Source organism: Branchiostoma belcheri, unplaced genomic scaffold (assembly GCF_001625305.1).
Source record: "Branchiostoma belcheri isolate BF01 breed outbred unplaced genomic scaffold, Haploidv18h27 scaffold14, whole genome shotgun sequence".
Lineage (NCBI taxonomy): Eukaryota > Metazoa > Chordata > Leptocardii > Amphioxiformes > Branchiostomatidae > Branchiostoma > Branchiostoma belcheri.
The window spans coordinates 2,022,600-2,043,144 of record NW_017802824.1 but is presented as its reverse complement, the minus strand read 5'-3'; the positions used below and the strand labels follow the sequence as shown (position 1 = coordinate 2,043,144).

The 20,545-nt window shown below is 41.0% G+C and overlaps 1 protein-coding gene across 1 annotated transcript in view; it reads right to left on the bottom strand.

Moving 5' to 3' along the window:
• LOC109464624 (protein SON-like) overlaps nucleotides 1–20,545 on the bottom strand; it is a 95,711-nt gene that overhangs the window by 13,636 nt on the left and 61,530 nt on the right. The window contains exons 2-4 of the mRNA XM_019761636.1: nucleotides 6,229–7,537; nucleotides 4,687–4,866; nucleotides 3,040–3,147 (exon numbers count right to left, since the gene is read on the bottom strand). Coding sequence (XP_019617195.1) covers nucleotides 3,040–3,147; nucleotides 4,687–4,866; nucleotides 6,229–7,537 — 1,597 coding nt within the window. The remainder of the gene's footprint in view (nucleotides 1–3,039; nucleotides 3,148–4,686; nucleotides 4,867–6,228; nucleotides 7,538–20,545) is intronic.

Below are 20,545 nucleotides of genomic sequence, written 5' to 3'. Positions count from 1 at the left end.
GTTAACCAAGAAATTAAATTGGTGTGGCCTAATGTACAAGTATCAAGAATGTCAGTATTCTACACAAATAGTGCTCGTGTTAAATTTTTGCAACTTTTTTTTTCATTGTCTTTTACTTTTTGTCTCTGCAAACTGCCCGAATGAGCCCTGGGTTGGAAATTGTGATCTTAGCATAACCAGGAATTCAGTGGGAGCTTCATTTGTTGTCAGTTTTCATCATTACTGCAAGGCTGTGGAATATTTTTTGGCCAGGAAAACCATCAGATAGACACCATGCCAGGTAACCCTATAGTCCTTGAGTCTATGTTCCTTTTTCTTTATTCTTTAGATTTTCTTGGGATCTGCCCTTGGGTCATTTCTCTTAGGCTTAATTACAGCACACCCACCCATCAGCAGTTATGGGGTCAGACGTGGTCAACATAAGACTAGACACGGTACTGACTGAGCTTCTTTGCATACTTTCTCACAACTATCATCCAATATAGTTTCAGTAAGGCCATGTTGATTTGATTATATGGATGACATCCTCTATCTGTGAACCCTACAACTGATGAGACCGTGCAAATAAAAAAAAGTTTGGCAAAAAAAAAGTTGCCGCCATTATGAATCTATGTGGTCATGAAGGTTGAACAAATGACTAAACACACAGAGTATGGTATAGCGAATAATGGACTCTTCGTTTTCATTTTTTTTGCATTTTCTTCTTTTCCTTTGGAATCGATTGTGTCATTCTAAGACATTAGTGTCATTTTCCAATATCATTTTTTTGCAATATACAGCATATATTTGCTCATTTTGCAGGCCTTGTGTGATTTACAGTATGGTCAAAAACGTTTTTTTGGAAACGAACGATACCCGGTAATTCATGTGCGCACGGATGTTATCCATATATATATTAATCAATTTCAACATGGCCTAATCTCAACTCACGATATTTTCATGAAGAAGCCACCAATTCCCTTTACAATTCCAGAGATTGAATTGTGTGACCTAATAATCTTAGACCAGTATATGGATAGTGTGGAACTGGACTTAGCTTGTAAAAGAGGTCCCTTCCGTGGCCTCTATATGACATCTCTGCAGTTTTTTTCCTCACTATTGGTGTAGAAATGCCAATATTCACCCTTCAAATGGCATAAACTCAAGCCTCAGAATGGCCAATTTTGTGGTTGTTGATTTCCCTGTTCCCTTCGGTATCATTGTCGCAGCAGTGGTTTGAATTGTCTTTACACTAAGTGCTTTTAGAGAGGCTCTAAACCTAAAGTACCCTTTGAGACCCTAGTTCCATTTCCAATCCCATCAAATGCTTGGTCATCTTCCAGCGCATGACCACTTTGCCCGACAAATCTCCGCTTACGACTGGCTATAATGGCACAGAAGGCAGGCCGGGGATAGCCGTGTACATAGGAAAAACAATCACTGATCAATCTGAATCCAACAAGTATGCCATCTGCCATAGCAGACTGGTTAATGGCTTTTTGAAAGCTTAGAGGACAGGGGAAGGGCCAAATTTCCGTCCGACAGCCATTGGAAAATTGGCAGGCGACCCCTGCTTGTCGGTGAAGAATTGTTGGGAGCATGACAAAGCCTTTCCTAAGCTGTGGAAAAAGGAAAAGGCAATTTCCATGATCTGGCTCTATTCAGAGAGTGATAGAGAATGAAAAGAAGTGACTGGACACTATGACCTGATTCACACATGAGCAAAAACCAGATGGTACAAAAACTATGTACCCACATGAGCGTATGAAAACTATGCCAACTTTTTCCTGTGTGTAATACTTTGAGATCATATGCCAGCCCTTAAGGTATATGTACATGTATGATATGATATGATATACCTCAAAGTATGGTGTACCTCTAAAAAAAAAAAAGGTCCAGTTCCACTCTATTGCAGAGCATAGGGGTGATGCCCATATCCATTTCTGTAGGCCTTGGGTGACACACAGTTGTGCAATGCACTACAGCAGGGGGCTAGTCCGCTGGTAGTGCTGTGTGTTTGACCTTCCCACACTCTTAATGTCATATATGTGCTGAGTGCTAAGCAGAGAAAGAAGTATGTACCATTTTTAAAGTCTTTGGTATGACCCGACCGGGGTACGCTCAAGTGCGTGTGCAGTTTTCCTACCATCAGGTTTTTGCCCATTGTAAATTGAGTTAATAGGACATGACAGTATGCTGTACATGCCGGTAACACGCTATACTGAATAGAGCAGTAGCAATGGCCAGCAGTCCCTCAATAATCTCACTTCCAATCAAAGCTACAGTATCTAATAGCTTCACCCAAATTTCCCTCAGAGTCAGAGTTCCAAAACAAGAGTGGAATTCACAGTAGATAGTCTTCTTGGGGCATCCATGTAGAGTTGTTCTGACACCCCTAACAACCTGGCTCATCCATTATACAAAATAAATCAGACAACTGGGAATGGCATCCAACAACTTTAGATATTTCAGACAGCATCCACTGTCTTTCATCAGTGACTATGGATGAGTCTCTGAGGACAAGTTGAACTGGTAGAACTAGAACTAGTTTTAGCAGGTCTACTTGTCCTGGGAGACTCATTTGCAGGCACTGATGATGAATGACGGTCACTGTAGATGCTGTCCAAAACATCATTCTGACTGTTAGAGACCATGCCCAGTATTTGATCTATTACCAGAAGGTTTTGTCTTTAGTTTGGCTATGGTGGAGTGACTGTTGACATAGGTGGCATCACTCATGTTCATCATTTTTGGTAGGCAAGTTACTGTTGGAGAGATGAAGGTCAAGTTCGATAAAGGCCCTACGCTACTGCAATGGACCTTTTATGTTTGTTTGTGAACAAGATACCCGTAACTCAAGATGCTGAGGATGGATGGATGGATGGATGGATGGATGGATGGATGGATGGATGGATGGATGGATGGATGGATGGGTGGATGGATGGATGGATGGATGGATGGTGATGAAATTTAGTAGGTGGGTAGGGTTAAGTTAAATTAAGGTCAAGTTTGATAATCTTGTACAATGGACCTAACGTCGTCAACCGATCAAAAGCGTACCTGTTGCTGAGCTTTGTGCATCTTGGACATTGCCTCGACGTCGTAGGGATTCTCCTGTAGTTGTCTCAAGGCCTTCACTCGCTCGCCCACAATTGCACTGATGTTTAGCTGTACAGGAGACACAATGATCAGCAACTTTGTACAAAAGTCACTTTGAATTGTGCAAACTTTGCACTAACTGTCATTTTGTATCAAAAAGCCTATGCATTTTAGGTACATGGGCAGCTACTTACATCGTACATGTAGACTCTATAGCGTATAACTTTTGAAGTCTAACTGATGGAGAACAACCTTGAAATAGGGCCCTTATATGTGGTTTTACTTTAAGCACCAAACTGCACAGCCAACATACTGTAGAACTTCACAGTCTATACACAAACCGATTTAGTCGATAAAGAAAGGAATATTCAAATTACAGAACAAGCCATGAGCATTTCTAAGGAAAATACCACACCTGTATATTATTGTTTGCTTGTGTTTTTGCTGTGGGTTTCACGCTGGCACTCTCCTTCTGTGTTGAGATGAAAAAAGAGCAACTTGGAGTGAAAAACAAAGTTACGGCTAAAACTCATCATTCAAGTCACAGAACTCTAACTACATATGTGTAAACAATGTAATGTTTACCTTTGCGATATTGTATAATTCCTTTTCTTCTCCAAACAAATAAGGTCAATGACCTGAACCAGATGCCTATCACCATGGTAACTTGTGTTGGGTTACATCATGTTGCAATTTTATAGCAGGAGGGATTTAGACTCCTGTCACCACATAATGAATGTGTTTGAGTAACACAGCTTTGCAAATGTTACCTTTCTAGTTTTTTGGGTTTTTTTTCAACAGTTGGACTAGCAAACAAACAATATGTACACACGTACAGGGACATCACAATTACATGTACATAACACACTCGAGTGTTATATGAATGCTAGCAGTTGATTGATGATTCAGTGGTGCATATGACAAAGTATGGCAAGCTAATACATGCTATGCTGTTAATGTAAATGATACATAATATATAATCATCACACATGGCTTGTTTTGTCTCACAGGAAATAAATAAAAAGCAATTACCTGCACCAGAATAAAATTACATGCATCTTTGATCATTTACATGTAACAAGTACAGGCTCCTACAGGCTGGCTCTTAAAATTTAACAAGAAATTTGAGATTTTATATCTCTGAGGTTTTGTAAATTTCTTGTTTTATTCATAATCATAAATTTCTCTGTTGACATCTACATTGTTAATTCATAAACACATTTATATATATGGTCAGACAGGAGTCTAAATCCCTCCTACTATAAAATTGCTACATGATGTAACCCAACACTAGTTACCATGGTGACAGACTTCTGGTTCAGGTCATTGACCTTATTGGTTTCGAGAAGAAGAAGAGAAACAGAGCAAAAAAAATATAACTACCCTTCAAAACTATTCGTGGTAAGTCAACAGTCAAGCAGCAAATTTTTTAATTCAATTTCCATAGCCCCATGACTCCTCCCACCTGTGGTTCTGCCTTAGCCTCAGGCGGTGGTACCGGTAGCGGCGGCGGGCGCTCCACCGAGGGGGTGACGTGGCGGGAGCAGCGGGAGCAGCCGGCGCCGCGGCGGGGATGGCACTCGCCGAGCTCTCCGTGGCGGGAGCGACGGCCGAGGCAGACGAGGCGGCAGCGCCCTTGGCCTTCTGTTTGTCGTCCTTCTCCACCGGCACCCACTCCAGCTCCTTGATACGGTGCTGGGAGCCGCTGGACACGGGGAACTGTTTGGACAGCTCAGCCTTCTGGGCCGCCAGCTGCTGGGCATTGAGAGGTGTCCTCGCTACTGCATCCTGCAGACACACGGGGGATAGTAGTGTAAAGGTTCATCCTATATTCAATTACATGTAGTTTAACCTTTAATCACAGAGATACAGTTGTACATGTAATACTCTAACAGTAGATCAGTATAACAGTCTTTTACATGTATATGTCCCTTGTCATAGGATATTATGAATTGGCAAATAAATTTTAGGAAGAAACATGTGTGCACATTTTGGTGCTTTTAGACAAAAGTGCACAATTGGACTGATATTTCCAGCCATGCTACTGGACTACCCGGTATATGTATAGAATCCCACTCACTTTTATTTAGTACATGTACATTAACTCAAAATGTACGGTAAGTGAATATGCCCCTATCTTCAATTAATTCTTGGATACCAAAAACTCTTAACCCAAAGTTTTCTAAACACTAAGAAGATGACATGAGGTGAATAGGATTTACTAGCCAGACTTTCAAATGATGCCCATAACTATAGGCAAAATGAACTGCAAAATAGACTTTGCATTGCAGCAAATCATGAATGTAAAATTTGATTTCTCAACTTTTCTGCTTACGACCAGCCCATTGTTGCACCATTACCATATACCCTTCCCATTCCTCTCTATCCAACCTGGGATATAAAATATACATCTCTGCCCTACTGGGACACATCATCATAGATCCAATGGCCAAATAGTTCCTTCCAGGGCCGGTTGCACGGAACCTTCTGACCTGACCCCCATTATGGGAGCCAAGGAGAACAGTGGGGATGGGAAGGCAATTGACCTGGGGGTTGGCACTTCTTGCCATTTCTTCCATCCAAGTGGAACTAGTTTGTGCAGAATTTCCCATTCAGACTGCACTGCTCGGAAATGGTTCAGGTAGGAAACTTGAGACAGGGATGCGGCCGTACATACCAATCGTGCCGCCAGGAGTGATAAATATACAGGTAGGGGAACGTCTAGGTGTGGAATTGGGCGGGAAGAGGGTACTTGTCATGCTCTGCACAGTGCCGGTAATAAGGCTATACGTGTTCCTGATGGGTGCAAGAGAGTGCAACAGTTTTGAATCTTGCGTGTCTGAAGAGAATTTCAAGGACATTCTATATCTTTGGCAAAAGTTTCTGACCAAAAACGTGATATGTGCAAGAGTGCAAAGAGTTTTGAATTCTGCATGCCTGTAGCAATCATGTGTCTGAAAAGAATTTCAAGGACGTTCTACGTCTTTGGCAAACAAAATTTCTGACTAAAAACGTAACGTAGCTACTACATGTAGTCTTTCATGGTGATTCTACCAAGACTAGTATGCCTTACACTTCCAGCTATGGCTAGAGTCAAATATCCTGAAAAAAAGGCTTAGGTTCAACAAAAATCATTGATGACCCACTGACCTTGATGTTCATAACAATAGATGTGGAGGTGGCCTTGACCTTGAAGGGATGGTGGATGAAGGGCCCCTCCCCATCCTCCTCCTCTGTTACAGGTTTGTTCACGATCTCATCCTCATCCCCGGCCTTCTCCTTCTCCGACAGAAACTTACAGAACTTGGTCAGCTCCTCCACAGTCTTCCCGCCACTCTTCTTGGCCAGCTCTTCCTCGGGGGTCATGGATGGAATGGGGAGGTGGGCGGGAATCATCCCCGCGCGGAATTGATTGATGGCGTTGGCCTTTGCGATCTCTAACAGTTTCGCCTTGTCGATTCTCTCGGTGGGAGTCCTGGAGCGGGAATGGTTGGGTGACCTGCTGCGGTGATGCCTTTCCTTCGCCCTATTTGGGTACCTTTCCCCCGACCTAGATCTGTGCCTATGCTTCTCGTGGGATCTCGATCTATGCCTATATCTATCATGTGATCCCGATCTATGTCTAGACCTAGATCTGTGCCTAGATCCCTGCCTTGACCTGGATCTATGTCTAGATCTGGATCTGTGTCTGGAACTCCCTTTATGCCTGTGTCTTTCCCTAGAACTTGACCTATGCCTATGCTTGTGATGTCTGTCATGTGACTTTGACCGTGAACGTGAGTGCTTCCCAGAACCCGACCTGTGCTCCTGAGATTTTAACCTGTCTTTGGACAGCGAACGAGACCGACATTCCCCGTCTTCCAAGGAAGAATTAGACTTAGATCTTGACCTAGAAGTTCTTTCTTTATCTTTGTCCTTATCTGAGTGAGATTTACTCTTCTTGATCCTTTTCCCATCCTTGTCCCTTTCATGTCTGTGCTTCTTTTTCTTCTTCTTGTGTTTGTGTTTCTTCTTCCTCTTCTTGGACGCGACTGCCATCTCATCCTCCTCTTCTCCTGAGCTGTCCTCCTCCTCCTCTGATCCATCTCTCACCGCATCCGAGTCCTCCACTCTCGACAGCGACTTTCTGTCTGATTCGTATCTCCTGTCGCTCTCCGAGGAGCTGCTATCCATCTTCTTCTCCTTCCCTTCCTGATTGGGCACTTCTTCTTGTTCACCGCCTTTGGAGCAGGCGGCAGTGCCCACTACTTCCTCCCCTCCCGGTGTGCTCTCAGGCCGTTTGTCTTCAGAGTCCTTGAGAAGGGGGTGTTGTTGATCTGATAAATTCTGTACGGAATTATCAGAAGATACAGCAACGGGCTCTACGAAATCTGTGAACGCCCCATTATCATCTGTGATGATGACTCTGCGCTGATCATTTGGAGCTCCGTTTTCCTTCGGAGAGGCTTCCTGCTTCTCTCTGTAAAAGATAGGAAAGAATACTTGGTAAGTCTTATGTTACACACAAGCTGCTAGCGTGCCCAAAATCTAATCATTATTATAGTTTTGAGCTTTCATCAAGACCTACCCACATACCAATTTTTTGTAGGATTCGTCCATAGCTTCTTGTGCTATCATGCTAAATCAAATGTACACACACAAATGCTACCAAAAAATAACCTTCTTGGCGAAGGTAAAAACAGTGTCACATACATTGTATACATAGATCTTCAGCTTCACTGATGGTACATATACGTGTAAGAATGGAAGGCAAAGTACCACAAAAACATTAGTACAGGTAAGGTTGCCTATGCATAAGAGCATAGACAATAGAACATGTAAAATCACGAATACCGGTACATAATGGTAATACATGACATAGTAAATAGGTGATCTGGAGTGACAGATATGAATGGCAGTCGAGTCAAGAGTCTCTCTTCCCACTAAAAAGGGTCACACTACCAATTTGGACTTTAATCTGGGCAGAGAACAATTACGATTACAATTGCTACAGTTCTGTGGACATGCTCCTTGCTTTGACCTCCCAGATCCATACCCAAGGATTTTTCCCCTGAACACAATTTATATTGGATAGGAACATTGCAAGGTACAGCAATCACCACAGATTTTACATGCTCCTTTACTACATGTACAAGAAGACTGAAACATTACAATCAGACATATACCAATCTATATGTCTGACTCAGCGACTGCTTACTAATAGTAAAACATTATTCTGCTTTATACATGTGTCTGTGATGCTTAATGGTATTGAATTTCTCAGTTGAATAAGCATAATCTTCAGTATAAATTTTTCCCCAGATTACAAAGTCTGCAAACATTAAAATAAAAAATAATATATTAATGACCAAATGCTACATTTCAAGTCAGATTCTTCATGGGAAATGCATAAACTTTAAAAGAATATTGGAAACACATATAACCTGGAAAAAATCAATGTTAACTTTTCGTGTACTGCATTTTGTCAAAGTTAGCGGCGTTTTCTTTTCATCACACATGCTTCATTTCACCGAGAGTTGATAAAAACACAACGGCTATGCCACGCTCGGAGATTGGCAAAAGAAACAGACCAATTTAATCCCCCGGTATTACTGCCAATAAAATTGATCCATGTCTACCTGTGCAAATTAGATTTTACCCCAGGCAACAGCACCAGGTCTCAATCCGGCCCGGCGAGCTGATTGAACGCGTACATGGACATTGCTCTTCAAATTGGATGGGACCTTTGATCCCGACGGTGTCAATCTGTTTCCACGCTCGGTACCAGAGTACGGTCAACGTTACCACGCCAGTTCATGTGTAGTCTTTTTGCATTACCGGAGATGAGCGTATCAGTGAGGTGCAGCAGTCTTGTGTTAAAGTACTGGATGTGAATATTTCTCAGCAGCTTTGGGCCCAATTTACATGGGGAAAACTATTGTTTGTCCTGCATCGAACACTGCACCGTGCATGTTGTGGGACAGATTTTGGCGCAGCGATTTTCATGTGACACGTCCAGGGTGCACAACACGAAAATCGACGCACAGAAAAATGTTGTTTTTTTCTGTCCCATATAAATTGGCCCTTTTAAGTTAATTCGTAAAAAAAGGCAGCCTTAAGGAGTTTGGAAAAGACATGAAACTAGAAGCAAATTATTGCATAAATTTAAAATGATTCCAACAGTTCCTATCATACATGTATATACCAAAAGCACACAATATGTTAGATTCTGTAATATTGCAGGAACAATTTTCGCTGTATTGATTTTAAACCTAGATATATTTGAAGACTTTTATCACATGCTGCTACATACATATTGTGTAATAAAACAATATTGCACCATTGTACATAATATTGATCTTCAAATCTGTACCCAGAATTTTCCTTGTTGCTTCACCATGGTTCTGTTATAATCAACAACATACATGACTGTACATGTATAACACTGTTGTGCATGAGAGGAGATAGCATCATACCAAAAACTTTACGTACATTGCCTCGAGAGCTAGAGTACAATCGGAACATATAACGTTCTTTGTGTATGTGAAGTCAGGCCACTTTACACTCAGGAAAAATTTGACATAGTTTTCGTACCCTCTCGTATGTAGTTCTATGTACCTAAACCCACATTTACAAAATGTAGATTCAGGTCCGGATTCAAGTCCAGAGGTTTAGGTTCAAGCATGGCATATAGGTTACATGTATATTAGGTTAAAACCATGGCATATACAAAATTGCTTGTTGGCAACCTTGCATTGTTGTCCGGGCAAAACTGTGGCCATATAACATGGAGGCCGACACTTGACGATGCCCGGTGGCAATGTTTTCTTTATTTTACAACACAGCTTTTGCAATCTATGGAAAGTCCAGAATTGGTTCTTGCCTTTCAGTTTTTTTGGGGGGACTTGAATCTAAACATTTTTACAAGTCCGTAACCGGTCCAGCGAACCGCTACACAGCACTACTCGTGTGCGTACACAGTTTTTGTCCCATCAAGTTTTTGCCGGCAGGTCTTAGCTTTGACATTGCGAGGACGCTTTATACATGCCCCGTGCAAGTTAGCAGTGAACGTATGCACATAAATACATCGGGCCGCTCGCTGCTTGGGGAAAAGACAGATGTCTTATCATCCCCACCAGACAGCCCAGGTAATTAAAACATCCAAGACACCAAGATGTGCCCTGACAGGATGACGAATTCCCTTCCACCAGATAAATATGAGTTAGGGTATAAATAGCCTGTCTACAAGCTGGGTGCCTTTTCCTGTAGGAATCAGAGGTGAGGAGAGCGGAAAAACTGAACATAGAGGGAGTCTGGCAGCGGTGCTAAACCTAATATTGGAAGATATATCACCAATTTTGGGATGTAATGGAAGAGCGGGACTGAATCTGCTATTCGTAATGTCTGTTGGATGATGTGATGTATTGATGCTGATGCTCTAGGGCTGAGGTGTATAAATTCAGCAGCATTTATCATTTAAATAAAACGGGCCCAATGTGAAGGCCATATGGAGATAACATTTCAAATATAACATTACTTACTTGTATAATTCAGTGACATGTTATAAATAACTATGCAGCAACTATAAGGCAAACAGTTCTACAAAATCCGGTTGGGTTTTGAAATTTTTAACTACAACTGCAACAAATTCAAATAGCAAGCTGCTAAGTTTGATAATGGTCTTCCTAGCGGGTAGGTACGGTACTGCAGTGGAGCTTTAACTCAACCAGCCTTCTTGTACATCCTGTCCATTGAAATATTCCCTCACAGTTCGTTGGGTATTTGACAAACATTGTACATTATTATTATATAATAACTGCAACAAATTTAAATAGCGAGCTGCTAAGTTTAATAACGGTCCTCCTAGTGCACAGGCCACGAAATACGCATCAGTTTTCGCGGGACGTTCTGCGAAATACCGCGGTACGTCCTGCGGTATATCGCGAAACGCCGTGCGGAATATCGCGAAACGCCGTGCGGAATATTGCGGAAGGCCGTGCGTAAGATTGCGGAAGGCCGTGCGAAATATTGCGGAAGGCCGTGCGTAAGATTGCGGAAGGCCGTGCGTAAGATTGCGGGACGTCCCGCAGAATTTCGCAGAACTGTCCACTGGTAATGGAAACGCCGCTGCGAAACTTCTTCTGCGTAAGAAATCTTTCGCAAGATTTCGGTCGTTAATGAGCAGCCTTTGTATTCTGAGATTTACATGACACTTATTCCACCTCATTTTCACGTATTTGTTGATAATTTGTGGACAATACCGGGGATTATCAGCGCGGCGGGTCCACGCTGCCACGGCTGTGCTTGGGCGATTGATGTTTACTATTTGATACGCTGAGTTTGTTCCGATCCGTGTGATTCCAATAAACATCTCACATAACTACGAACTAGTTGGAAGAATGATAGATGCATGAATGCCTGTGTATGATTTAACAAACAAAATCTGACGCTATAAAAAAAACTGTCAGACGCTCTTCTCTGCTGGAACAACGCAAGCTGGAGGTCAATGACCTGCGGTCGAACACGTAATGTGTATCGTCAACATTTTCTGCAAGGCATGACTTCGCCGAAGAAACCACTTTTTAGAATTTTAAGCTTTAAATGCTTCGACTCTGTGGCCAAAAATAACGAAGTTTGATATTGTCCCTGTTTGCAAGGACGCTATATGTTGTAGAAGCTCCTTGCTGTTTGTGATTATCGATTCAGAACTACGTGATACATTTTAGAGCGAGGCATTTTCCCATAGCCACACGCACATATATTATACTTGATCGACAGGCGTTTCCCTTTGAAGAAGTTGCCGCCCCTGCCGTCGGCGCCAACAGTCTAGCTGGGCTGCTCCAATGATTTCGCCCGTCTTCGTTACAAACACAATCTTCACCGACTATAACCGAGGCTCTGTGATTGGTGTCTATGTGACAAATTTATATTCGCCTATCTTCGTTACAGTTCCGATCTTTACCGACTATATGTATAATCTACTAACGTTACTAGTATTATCTAGGTTCTCTATTCGAGTGTACGTGTATAGATTCAGGCGTTCGTTTGTTGTTGCTGACGGAAGACTCGTGGTAATATTCAGAGTCGAACTAACGTTTTTGCATATGAGAATTAATATTATTGTGCCAAGCGCGAAGCATAATTCAAGGGTTCTTTACGCCCCATGGCTTTGTTGACACGCATCAAAAATTGATACATTTCGTTCGCCACGCTGTTGGGCCGGGCGTTCCCACGCACGTCGCCATAGTAACAGCACGTAGCAGCAGCGGCACTGGTAGACTCCCTGGCGCCGCAGACCACGTGGCGTTCCGGCGCGCCAATCACAGCGCGCAGATGGGGAGCCGCCCACCAGCCGGGCCGCAGAAGAGTTGAGACTCCGCCCAGAGACACCGCCTGAAGATTGTTAGACGACAGTAGCTTGTTCCGCCCTGCACTGCCGGCGCGGCTTTGTAATTTTCTTGTCCCGATTTCATCCCAAAATTTTTCACAGAGTCAACTTTTATAGTCTGAGAACAAAGGAATCTGCGTCAAATTTTGCATAAACACGTCAAGTTCGGGTTGTCCCGTACCGTGTTTATTTATTTTTCGGGTGCGTTGCCGGTTTTTTTTTTGGCAAAAAAAATCGACTCCATTTTCATCGCACCCACTACATCGCACCCTCTACATCCTCGCGCAGGTTTATTCAAAACTACACAAACAATACATGAATCTGTTCCTTACAAATGTATTTCTCAATATATCCGAATCCAAGATCGCTATATTTACAAATTGTACGATTTTTCACGATCAAAATTGTCCGGCATTTCTGGACGCACGTTACGAATCGCTCCCTCCCACTCGAGTGCAACACACGTCCACCGCTACGAACCCTCTGCATTCTCGCCAATCCTCGCGCTAATTAACTCAAAACCACACAAACTACATACGAAACTGTTCCTTAGAATGTATATTTTAAACATCTAAATCCCAGAATGGTAACTTTGCGAATTGTACGAAATTTTACGGTTAAAAACTGATTGGTTGTTGCTCGGAAGCCAGCGGCGGCGTGGGGTGACGGACAAAGAGTAAAATTATGTATTTCTTTCAAAATGCTGTTTTGTTTTGTACGACCAAAAATAGACTACTAGTATTCTAGTAAATAAATTCAGGACTGAAAGAATCTTTCGGGAATACATATATACTGTATTTGTATGTGGGTTTATTGTGTATTTGACACAATTTTGGCGTTCATTCCACCGGGAAGTGTTCCGCGATCAGCGTGGGTTTCAAAACAAGAAACACAAGATCAAGAAACAAAGCTCCCGCTAAAATTAGAACCCTGTAACAATTCAGACCACAGCGATCATGTTTTCGATAAATATATTTGTGTACATGCACGTTTCAGAGAGGTAGAAATCTTAACTCAATCTATTAAACCACATTCTAGCTCAGGAATTTACGATCTTCACTGTTGGGTAAAAAATATCGGCAGATCTCATGAACATTTTCACTCCGCGCTATAGAAAATGTAAACAAACCGGGTGTGATCTTTCTCCGCCCACGGCGCAGGTGGCCTGCATATGAAAAGGACGTATTTCTGCGGAAACGCGGCCTTACGGAGAGGTATTCTGCGGAACTTTCGCAAAGTTCTGCGAAAGTGCTCTCAGGTGCACTGCGGGACGTCGTGCGGAATACCGCGGTACGCCCTGCGAAATACCGCAGAACGCCGTGCGTAAGATTGCGGAACGCCGTGCGTAAGATTGCGGAACGCCGTGCGTAAGATTGCGGAACGTCGTGCGGAATATTGCGGGACGTCCTGCGGAATATTGCGGGACGTCCTGCGGAATATCGCGGTACGTCCCGCAGAACTTGATGCGTATTTCGTGGCCTGTACTGTAGGTATGGTACTGCAGTGGAGCTTTAACTCAACCAGCCTTCTGGTACATCCTGTCCACTGAAATATTCCCTCAGCCTTATCATCTGCAGACTGAAGTAAAACTGTTATAACTCAGCCCCCCCCTACACACTAAAGTGCCACTTTTTGTATACTTCTGCCTCTGACCATGATAGGCATAAGATCTACTCCTGATGCACTTCAAAGCCACAAGGCCTAACCCCGCGTAATCTTCAAACACTTCAAATGTGATCAATACCCCTCCAGCTAAGTTGAGGGATGTCCTTGGAAGGCAAGAGCACAGTTGCAAAGATAAGTAGAGAAGATTGCATGAAGGTTACAGCTTCGTCCTATACTACCTGTACTTTAGATGGGTGCCTTATGGGCTTAGCTATTAGTGGCTTCCTAAGTTTAGTACAGTACCTTAGGCATGTCTACATTGCCTCTCAGTTCTAAGCTAAAGCGAATTACTGCAATGTTTTTAAGGCCACACCAATCTAATTTGTTGGTTCACAGATTTGCCCGCTTCATTTTTTTCTGATTTTATTTGCATCATCAATCAATGTGAAACATTTATAACCAGTTAGTCCTAAAGCAGTAAAGGTTAACATTATTTGGCGAAAATTAAAAGATAAAAATGATTCCAACAGTTCCTATCATACATACCAACAGCACACCATATGTTACATTCTGCATCATCGACTTATTATATATTATTATTACAAAGTATAAATATAAACAAAGTTAAAAATATACTTATTATTAAATAAGTTAACATTATTTGGCGAAGGTATGAGATCGTGGAACTCTAGTTAATATAAAAGTTTTCATTTTGTTAGATGTACATGTGTAATTGTATATTAGAAACTTTCATTCTTGGAAAATCAAGAAAAGGACATAAACTCCTGTGTGACCACCGACTTTGGTCTCCAACCGAAAAATTGTACCTAGCAAAACTACATATCAAACTGACATATGTATAACATCGTGGTTACCTGGTGCAGTAGTAATCAGCTAGCTCCATCACATAAGCCACAGCAGACTGTATGATCCTGTATATCTGTTCACCCATCTGTGCTAGAGCACCAAAGTCATGATAAACCATCTCCCAGCTGCCTATACCAGACATACATGTGTAAGGCCTAGGGAAAAAAATGTCGTGTTTCCTGTTTCCCCAACCGACCCGAGATAAAAGTTCTGATCCGAGACTTTTTTTGAGGGGGGGGGTGGCGGCGGACACCTGCAAAGAGACATGAATATTTCAAGCATATTGATCTTTTCTGGCTCTATGATCTGACACTTGAGTGATAAAACGATCATTTTCCACATTGAAATTGAAAATATAAGTGTCCTCATTCAAGTTTTACTTTGCTAAACTGTATTGTATAAGTTGGATCACTAGTCTAGAGATTGCCAAGTCTAATATTAATTAATAAAGAAAAAAAGAAAAAGATAATCCCTACGTATACATGTACCTATCGACCCTAATTTTTTCACGTTAGACTAAAACTGGAAACACCACATTTTTTCCTAGGCCTAATAACCAATACAGTTCTGGTGCTGAAAAGCTACCTCATTGGGAACGAAGCAGCTAACAATTACAACATCAAGCCTCCCAGTAGGGTTTGGCACCAGGTCAGCCTGATCAAGTCCAGATCCAGGTTCAGAGGATCAGGTCCAGGTCTGAACATGAACCTGGAGTTGATTATAGAACTACAGTTACTGTTCGAGTTGTACTATATCACACTTTGGAGAGCGATTCAGGTCAAACTAGAGTTCCACGATCTCATACCTTCGCCAAATGATGTTAACCCTTCCGGTAGACAAATTACATGTATACTATTAATTGATTTCTCAAATAAGAGCGCCATTTGCATGGATTACATCTGATTCAATTGATCATATTCTCCTCCCAATGACAGCCTTATCTTAACAAAAAAGGCTATTCTAGCACTTCGTCATAGATTATGCAAATGAGGTAATGATTTGAATAAATTTTGTTTATTGATGTTCACCTTCACTTAACTTCCAAATGTGGTAAGTATGAAATTCCTAGCATTTACAACTATGAAATTATGAAAATTTGCCATTAATTAACATGTAATTCAAATGCAAAATGAAAACTTTTACACATATGTGAATATATGTAACCCCATTCACCCTTTCTTCAAGATACAATACTTGTTTATACATAAACTTATACCAGAATGCTGAGCCATCCAAGCAAGCCCTCAACAACAGACATATTGACTGTCTAGGGCCATCATCATTGAGACAAATGGATGCCCTCAATATAAACTAGAGCAGCACTAATTTAAAATCACCATTCACAAAGGGATATGCATGTATGAGGATATAGTGTACATAATCTTTGGTCATGATTTTACATCATTCTTTCCCTTGCAGACTGTAGAAAAGAAAATTCCACTGCAGTACCATAACAAGCCACCAGAGGGTCCAAAATCTAATCATTTCAAGGTCTCATCCAGACCTACCCACCTACATGTACCATGTTTCATGAAAATCCATCCAAACCTTCTTGACTTACATGTATTGTGCTAAATTACACACATACATGTACATACAATCATGTACACACACACACAATTGCAATTAAACACATGCTACGGAAAACATTTCCTTCTTGGCAAAGGTAATAACAGCTACATGTAGAGATGCCTGCATCCTTGTATCACTAAGTTGTATCAGGGCCCCTTTCTTCAGGTTTTGCACAACAGACTTGCCTCTAAATTCTGTCACTAATTTTTCCAATAAATCCAAATTCTATGCTAACATTTATTGCTCAATGGGCAAACTGTCAATATTATACATCTTACATGTAGAATTCCATCTATCAGACTTCAGAGGTGTATAATCATCTTTAAACTTATACAATAACAATATTCCTCATTGTCTAGTATAATCTTCAAGATGCCATGGGTAAGACAAAACGAAATAAATTATAAGCAAATACTCATAGAAAGAAATCTTCCAAATCTTACAAAAGCATAGTCAGTAAGTCACCTTGCAGACACATCGTTATCACAGAAAGGGCAAAGCCATTATAATCCTCACAAACTAATACATACCAATCTACCTGTCTTTATGTATGCCGTAAGCAGCTGCGCTTCAAAAGGCCACATAGTCATCATCTATTCATAGCATCATCAGTAACTAATTAGACTCCCAAAACCAATCTTCTTGACATTCAAGGTATTAGGGAGAAGATATCTATTCTCATTTTAGAAACCATCTTTGCTAGTAATAAACAATGAGTTGCTGTATCAAGGAAGAAGTGTGTGATTTTTATGTGCATGTTTGATCCAAAGAAATTGCCATTTTTTCTACCGCGAATACTAGCAACATGGTGTAACAGAATCATTATTGACAAATAACACCCATATGGCAACTTTGGTTTTTCAGTAGTTTAATCAAAGAAATACCAGACATTAGAAGACTATTTCATGCTATATACATGTAGCAACACTTAGTCTACTGAAACTGCAAGGTAAGAAAAAAACACTTAAGAAATACATAAAGTCACCAGTATTACTTTTAGATACACTTAAAGACATCCAATGTGATTTCAGGGCAGCAAAACTGGAAATATTCTGTATAAGGCAATCTTTGTCATATTGGCACATATTGTTTCACCTTAGGCCACACCAATTTAATTTGTTGGTTCTCGGATTCGCCTCTTCGTTTTTTTCTGATTTGCAAAAAAAAAAAAAATATGATTCTGGTTCTGAATCAACTGAAAAATGCTCATGTTTTGCCCCCAACAGTTGAGGAAAGTCCTTTTCTTCCTAGTTGTTACAGTTTTCCCATCTATCATTGCAGTGGTTTGATTAAAAGTTCAAAATTCAATGTTTAAATTTTAACCCAGCCTTTTGTGTTGACTTCATGGCTCATTTCGTAGCATTTAAGCCTATAATAGGATGCCTAGACCTGTTTTTATTTTTATTTTTTTTCACCCTGTCGCTTCATATTTTTTCTGAAAAAATCCGAGAACCAACAAATTAAATTGGTGTGGCCTTAGCATACATGTATTTGAGTCAGTATTTCATACTTTTGAAACTGCAGAAACAACCCCCAAAATGAGTCCATTTTTTCCACGACGGATTGTGGTACCCTAAAAATCAGCCTAAGGCCCTTACAGTAACCATTTTCTCTCAGAATTTTAGGAATTTTTGCTCCATGAGGGTCAATTTACATTGGGACAGTGTTGTTTCAACTCAGTATAATAAAATTATGTACATGTACATGTGTGTAGATAAATGACAAGAATATCGACTTTGAAAAATCAGGTTTCCAAGCCCTAAAAACTGCATTGGAAGCCTTTAAGATACACTCAAAATGCCCTTGAGAAAGGCCAGGCAGTGTTAGGGAGCGGGCTGGTTGCTACTCTCCTGAACAGGTGTGAGATGAAGTTTTATAGGTGATTATAGCAGGTGATTATACGGGGTTCCACTGCCTGGCTGCCTGACGGATGGCTTTTTATGGAGCAGTCTGCCGGCTTGGCAGAGATTGATCCTAAAACAATAACAACACTCTGAACTATTACCAAGTGCCTACCTAGTCTGTAAATGATGTCTCCTATAAATGTGTATAAATATGTATGAAACGAGCCTACCTCAATCACCATGCCATCTGTGCAACTAAAGTTATGCAAAAGACTATACGTCGTATTATGTGAAGAAAGTGTGTATGCAGCAAATTGCGTGCTGTGCTCAGTAATAATTTTAAATGTTCTACAGTAACCAACCATCCAACACAAGAGTTAAGTTGTATCTGTATCTTTCAATCAATCAATCAATCAATCAATCAATCAATCAATCAATCAGTCAATCAGTCGATCAATCAAGAAGCTTAAGCTTTATCTTGACTGGCCAATTACTACGGTATTAATACCATTTCTATTGCTACCACTACATGTACAGTACTACATGTACTACTACTACTACATTTTGTACTGCTACTACTACTACAGTAACTGCTACAACTACTAAAGTGACATCATAATATGAACTAGAATTCATGTACATTGTGTCCAGCAACATCATTCTTCACCATGCAATTGCAAAGTGGTCTGGTTTTGAAAATAGGTAACTACAACAGTTACTGATTGTCTGTAATGTACCATTATCAATTACTTTCTGCCAGCCAACAACAATCATACAATGTAATGCATAATGCAAGTATCACACTTACAATACATCCTGACATCAAAACATGCACTCATCATCGAGATATCATACACTTCCAGTTTAACGACAGAAACAATTTCACCTCCTCACATTCAAGACCATGAAGAGTCAGACTATGTAAGAAAAGTTACAGGCTGTATTAGGAAGTAATTTCAAGGGTCAGTACAACTGAAGGAAGATACATGAGGTAAGGCCCCTCAGTTGACAGGTAGTTGTCAGGTTGATACAGGAACTCCTATGGAGTAGGTAACCTCTATGGGGAAGAGTAATCAGTTGTGAAATAGCCCTGTGTAAACAACTGACTTGTCTGCCCTCCTTCATTATCTCTACATTTACGTGCTCTTCTACACATCATTTGGCGGGAGTAAAGATGAGATCAGGAATTGCAAAGGGTCTGCATGGGGGTATCCTGGCAACACTTTTAAATTACAGCTACATGACTCAAGGAGGGTTGGCAACACCAGGAAGACCAGCAATTTAGTTGCTCTTGTGTAAGGTTTTGTGAACAACTTCAGTGGAATATTCTCATGTATCTATGGGGTGTCTGGCAAAACTAGTCTGCAAATCTTGGATTTTCAAAAAATTAAAGTCTTTTTACAGCATTCCACAGGTAGTAACAACTCAAATCATCAGTACACCCAACAAAAATCCATGAACACTAATGATAGATGTACATGTATACTTGCACACTAGACAGATGCAAGCAGACATCAGAAACACCTGCACTGCTTCAATTTTACCTGCACTAACCTGTATTAAGGTAAATCACTTCAAGAAAGTCAGGGAATTATTTGTTCAGTGTAATAATGTGAAAAAGTGAATACAAAAGTACCATGAATATACAGTAATGTGATTTACAGTATGCACGTCGTACTTCCAGCCCTACTGTTGTTGGAGGATGCACAAAAACAAGGTTAGTTATTTAATTACAGCCAGTCCCAGGACTGAATCCCCTTTGGACCATGGATGATGAAAGACCTCACTTCCTCCCAATCCCACTTCATTGAGCAATCAAGATTCCTAATCCTCTGAGATGACCTTGAGGTCACTTGGGTACCCCCTGGTTCCTCCAGGAATAGAAGCAGACCAGTCTCTACGGATCAATCATAATTCCCTTTAATCTCTTAGCTGCCACAGTGTTCTAGCCAAGCTTGAACATCATGTCAATTTGAAAGTTGCTATATATCAGACTCAGAGTTGGCAACAATCCTAGGGTATCCAGGGCATGCTCCCCTTGGAAGATTTTGAAATCTTGACCCACTAAAACTGTAACTTAGTTAGTTTATGTCCGCTTGCACAGTCGCTACCTAGTACTTTGGGAGCGGACGTAAACTAACAAGGATGGTACCCAGGCTACTAAAATTGCATTTTGAGGGGCAAATTTGCTGTTAGACTAAGCCTAGAGTTT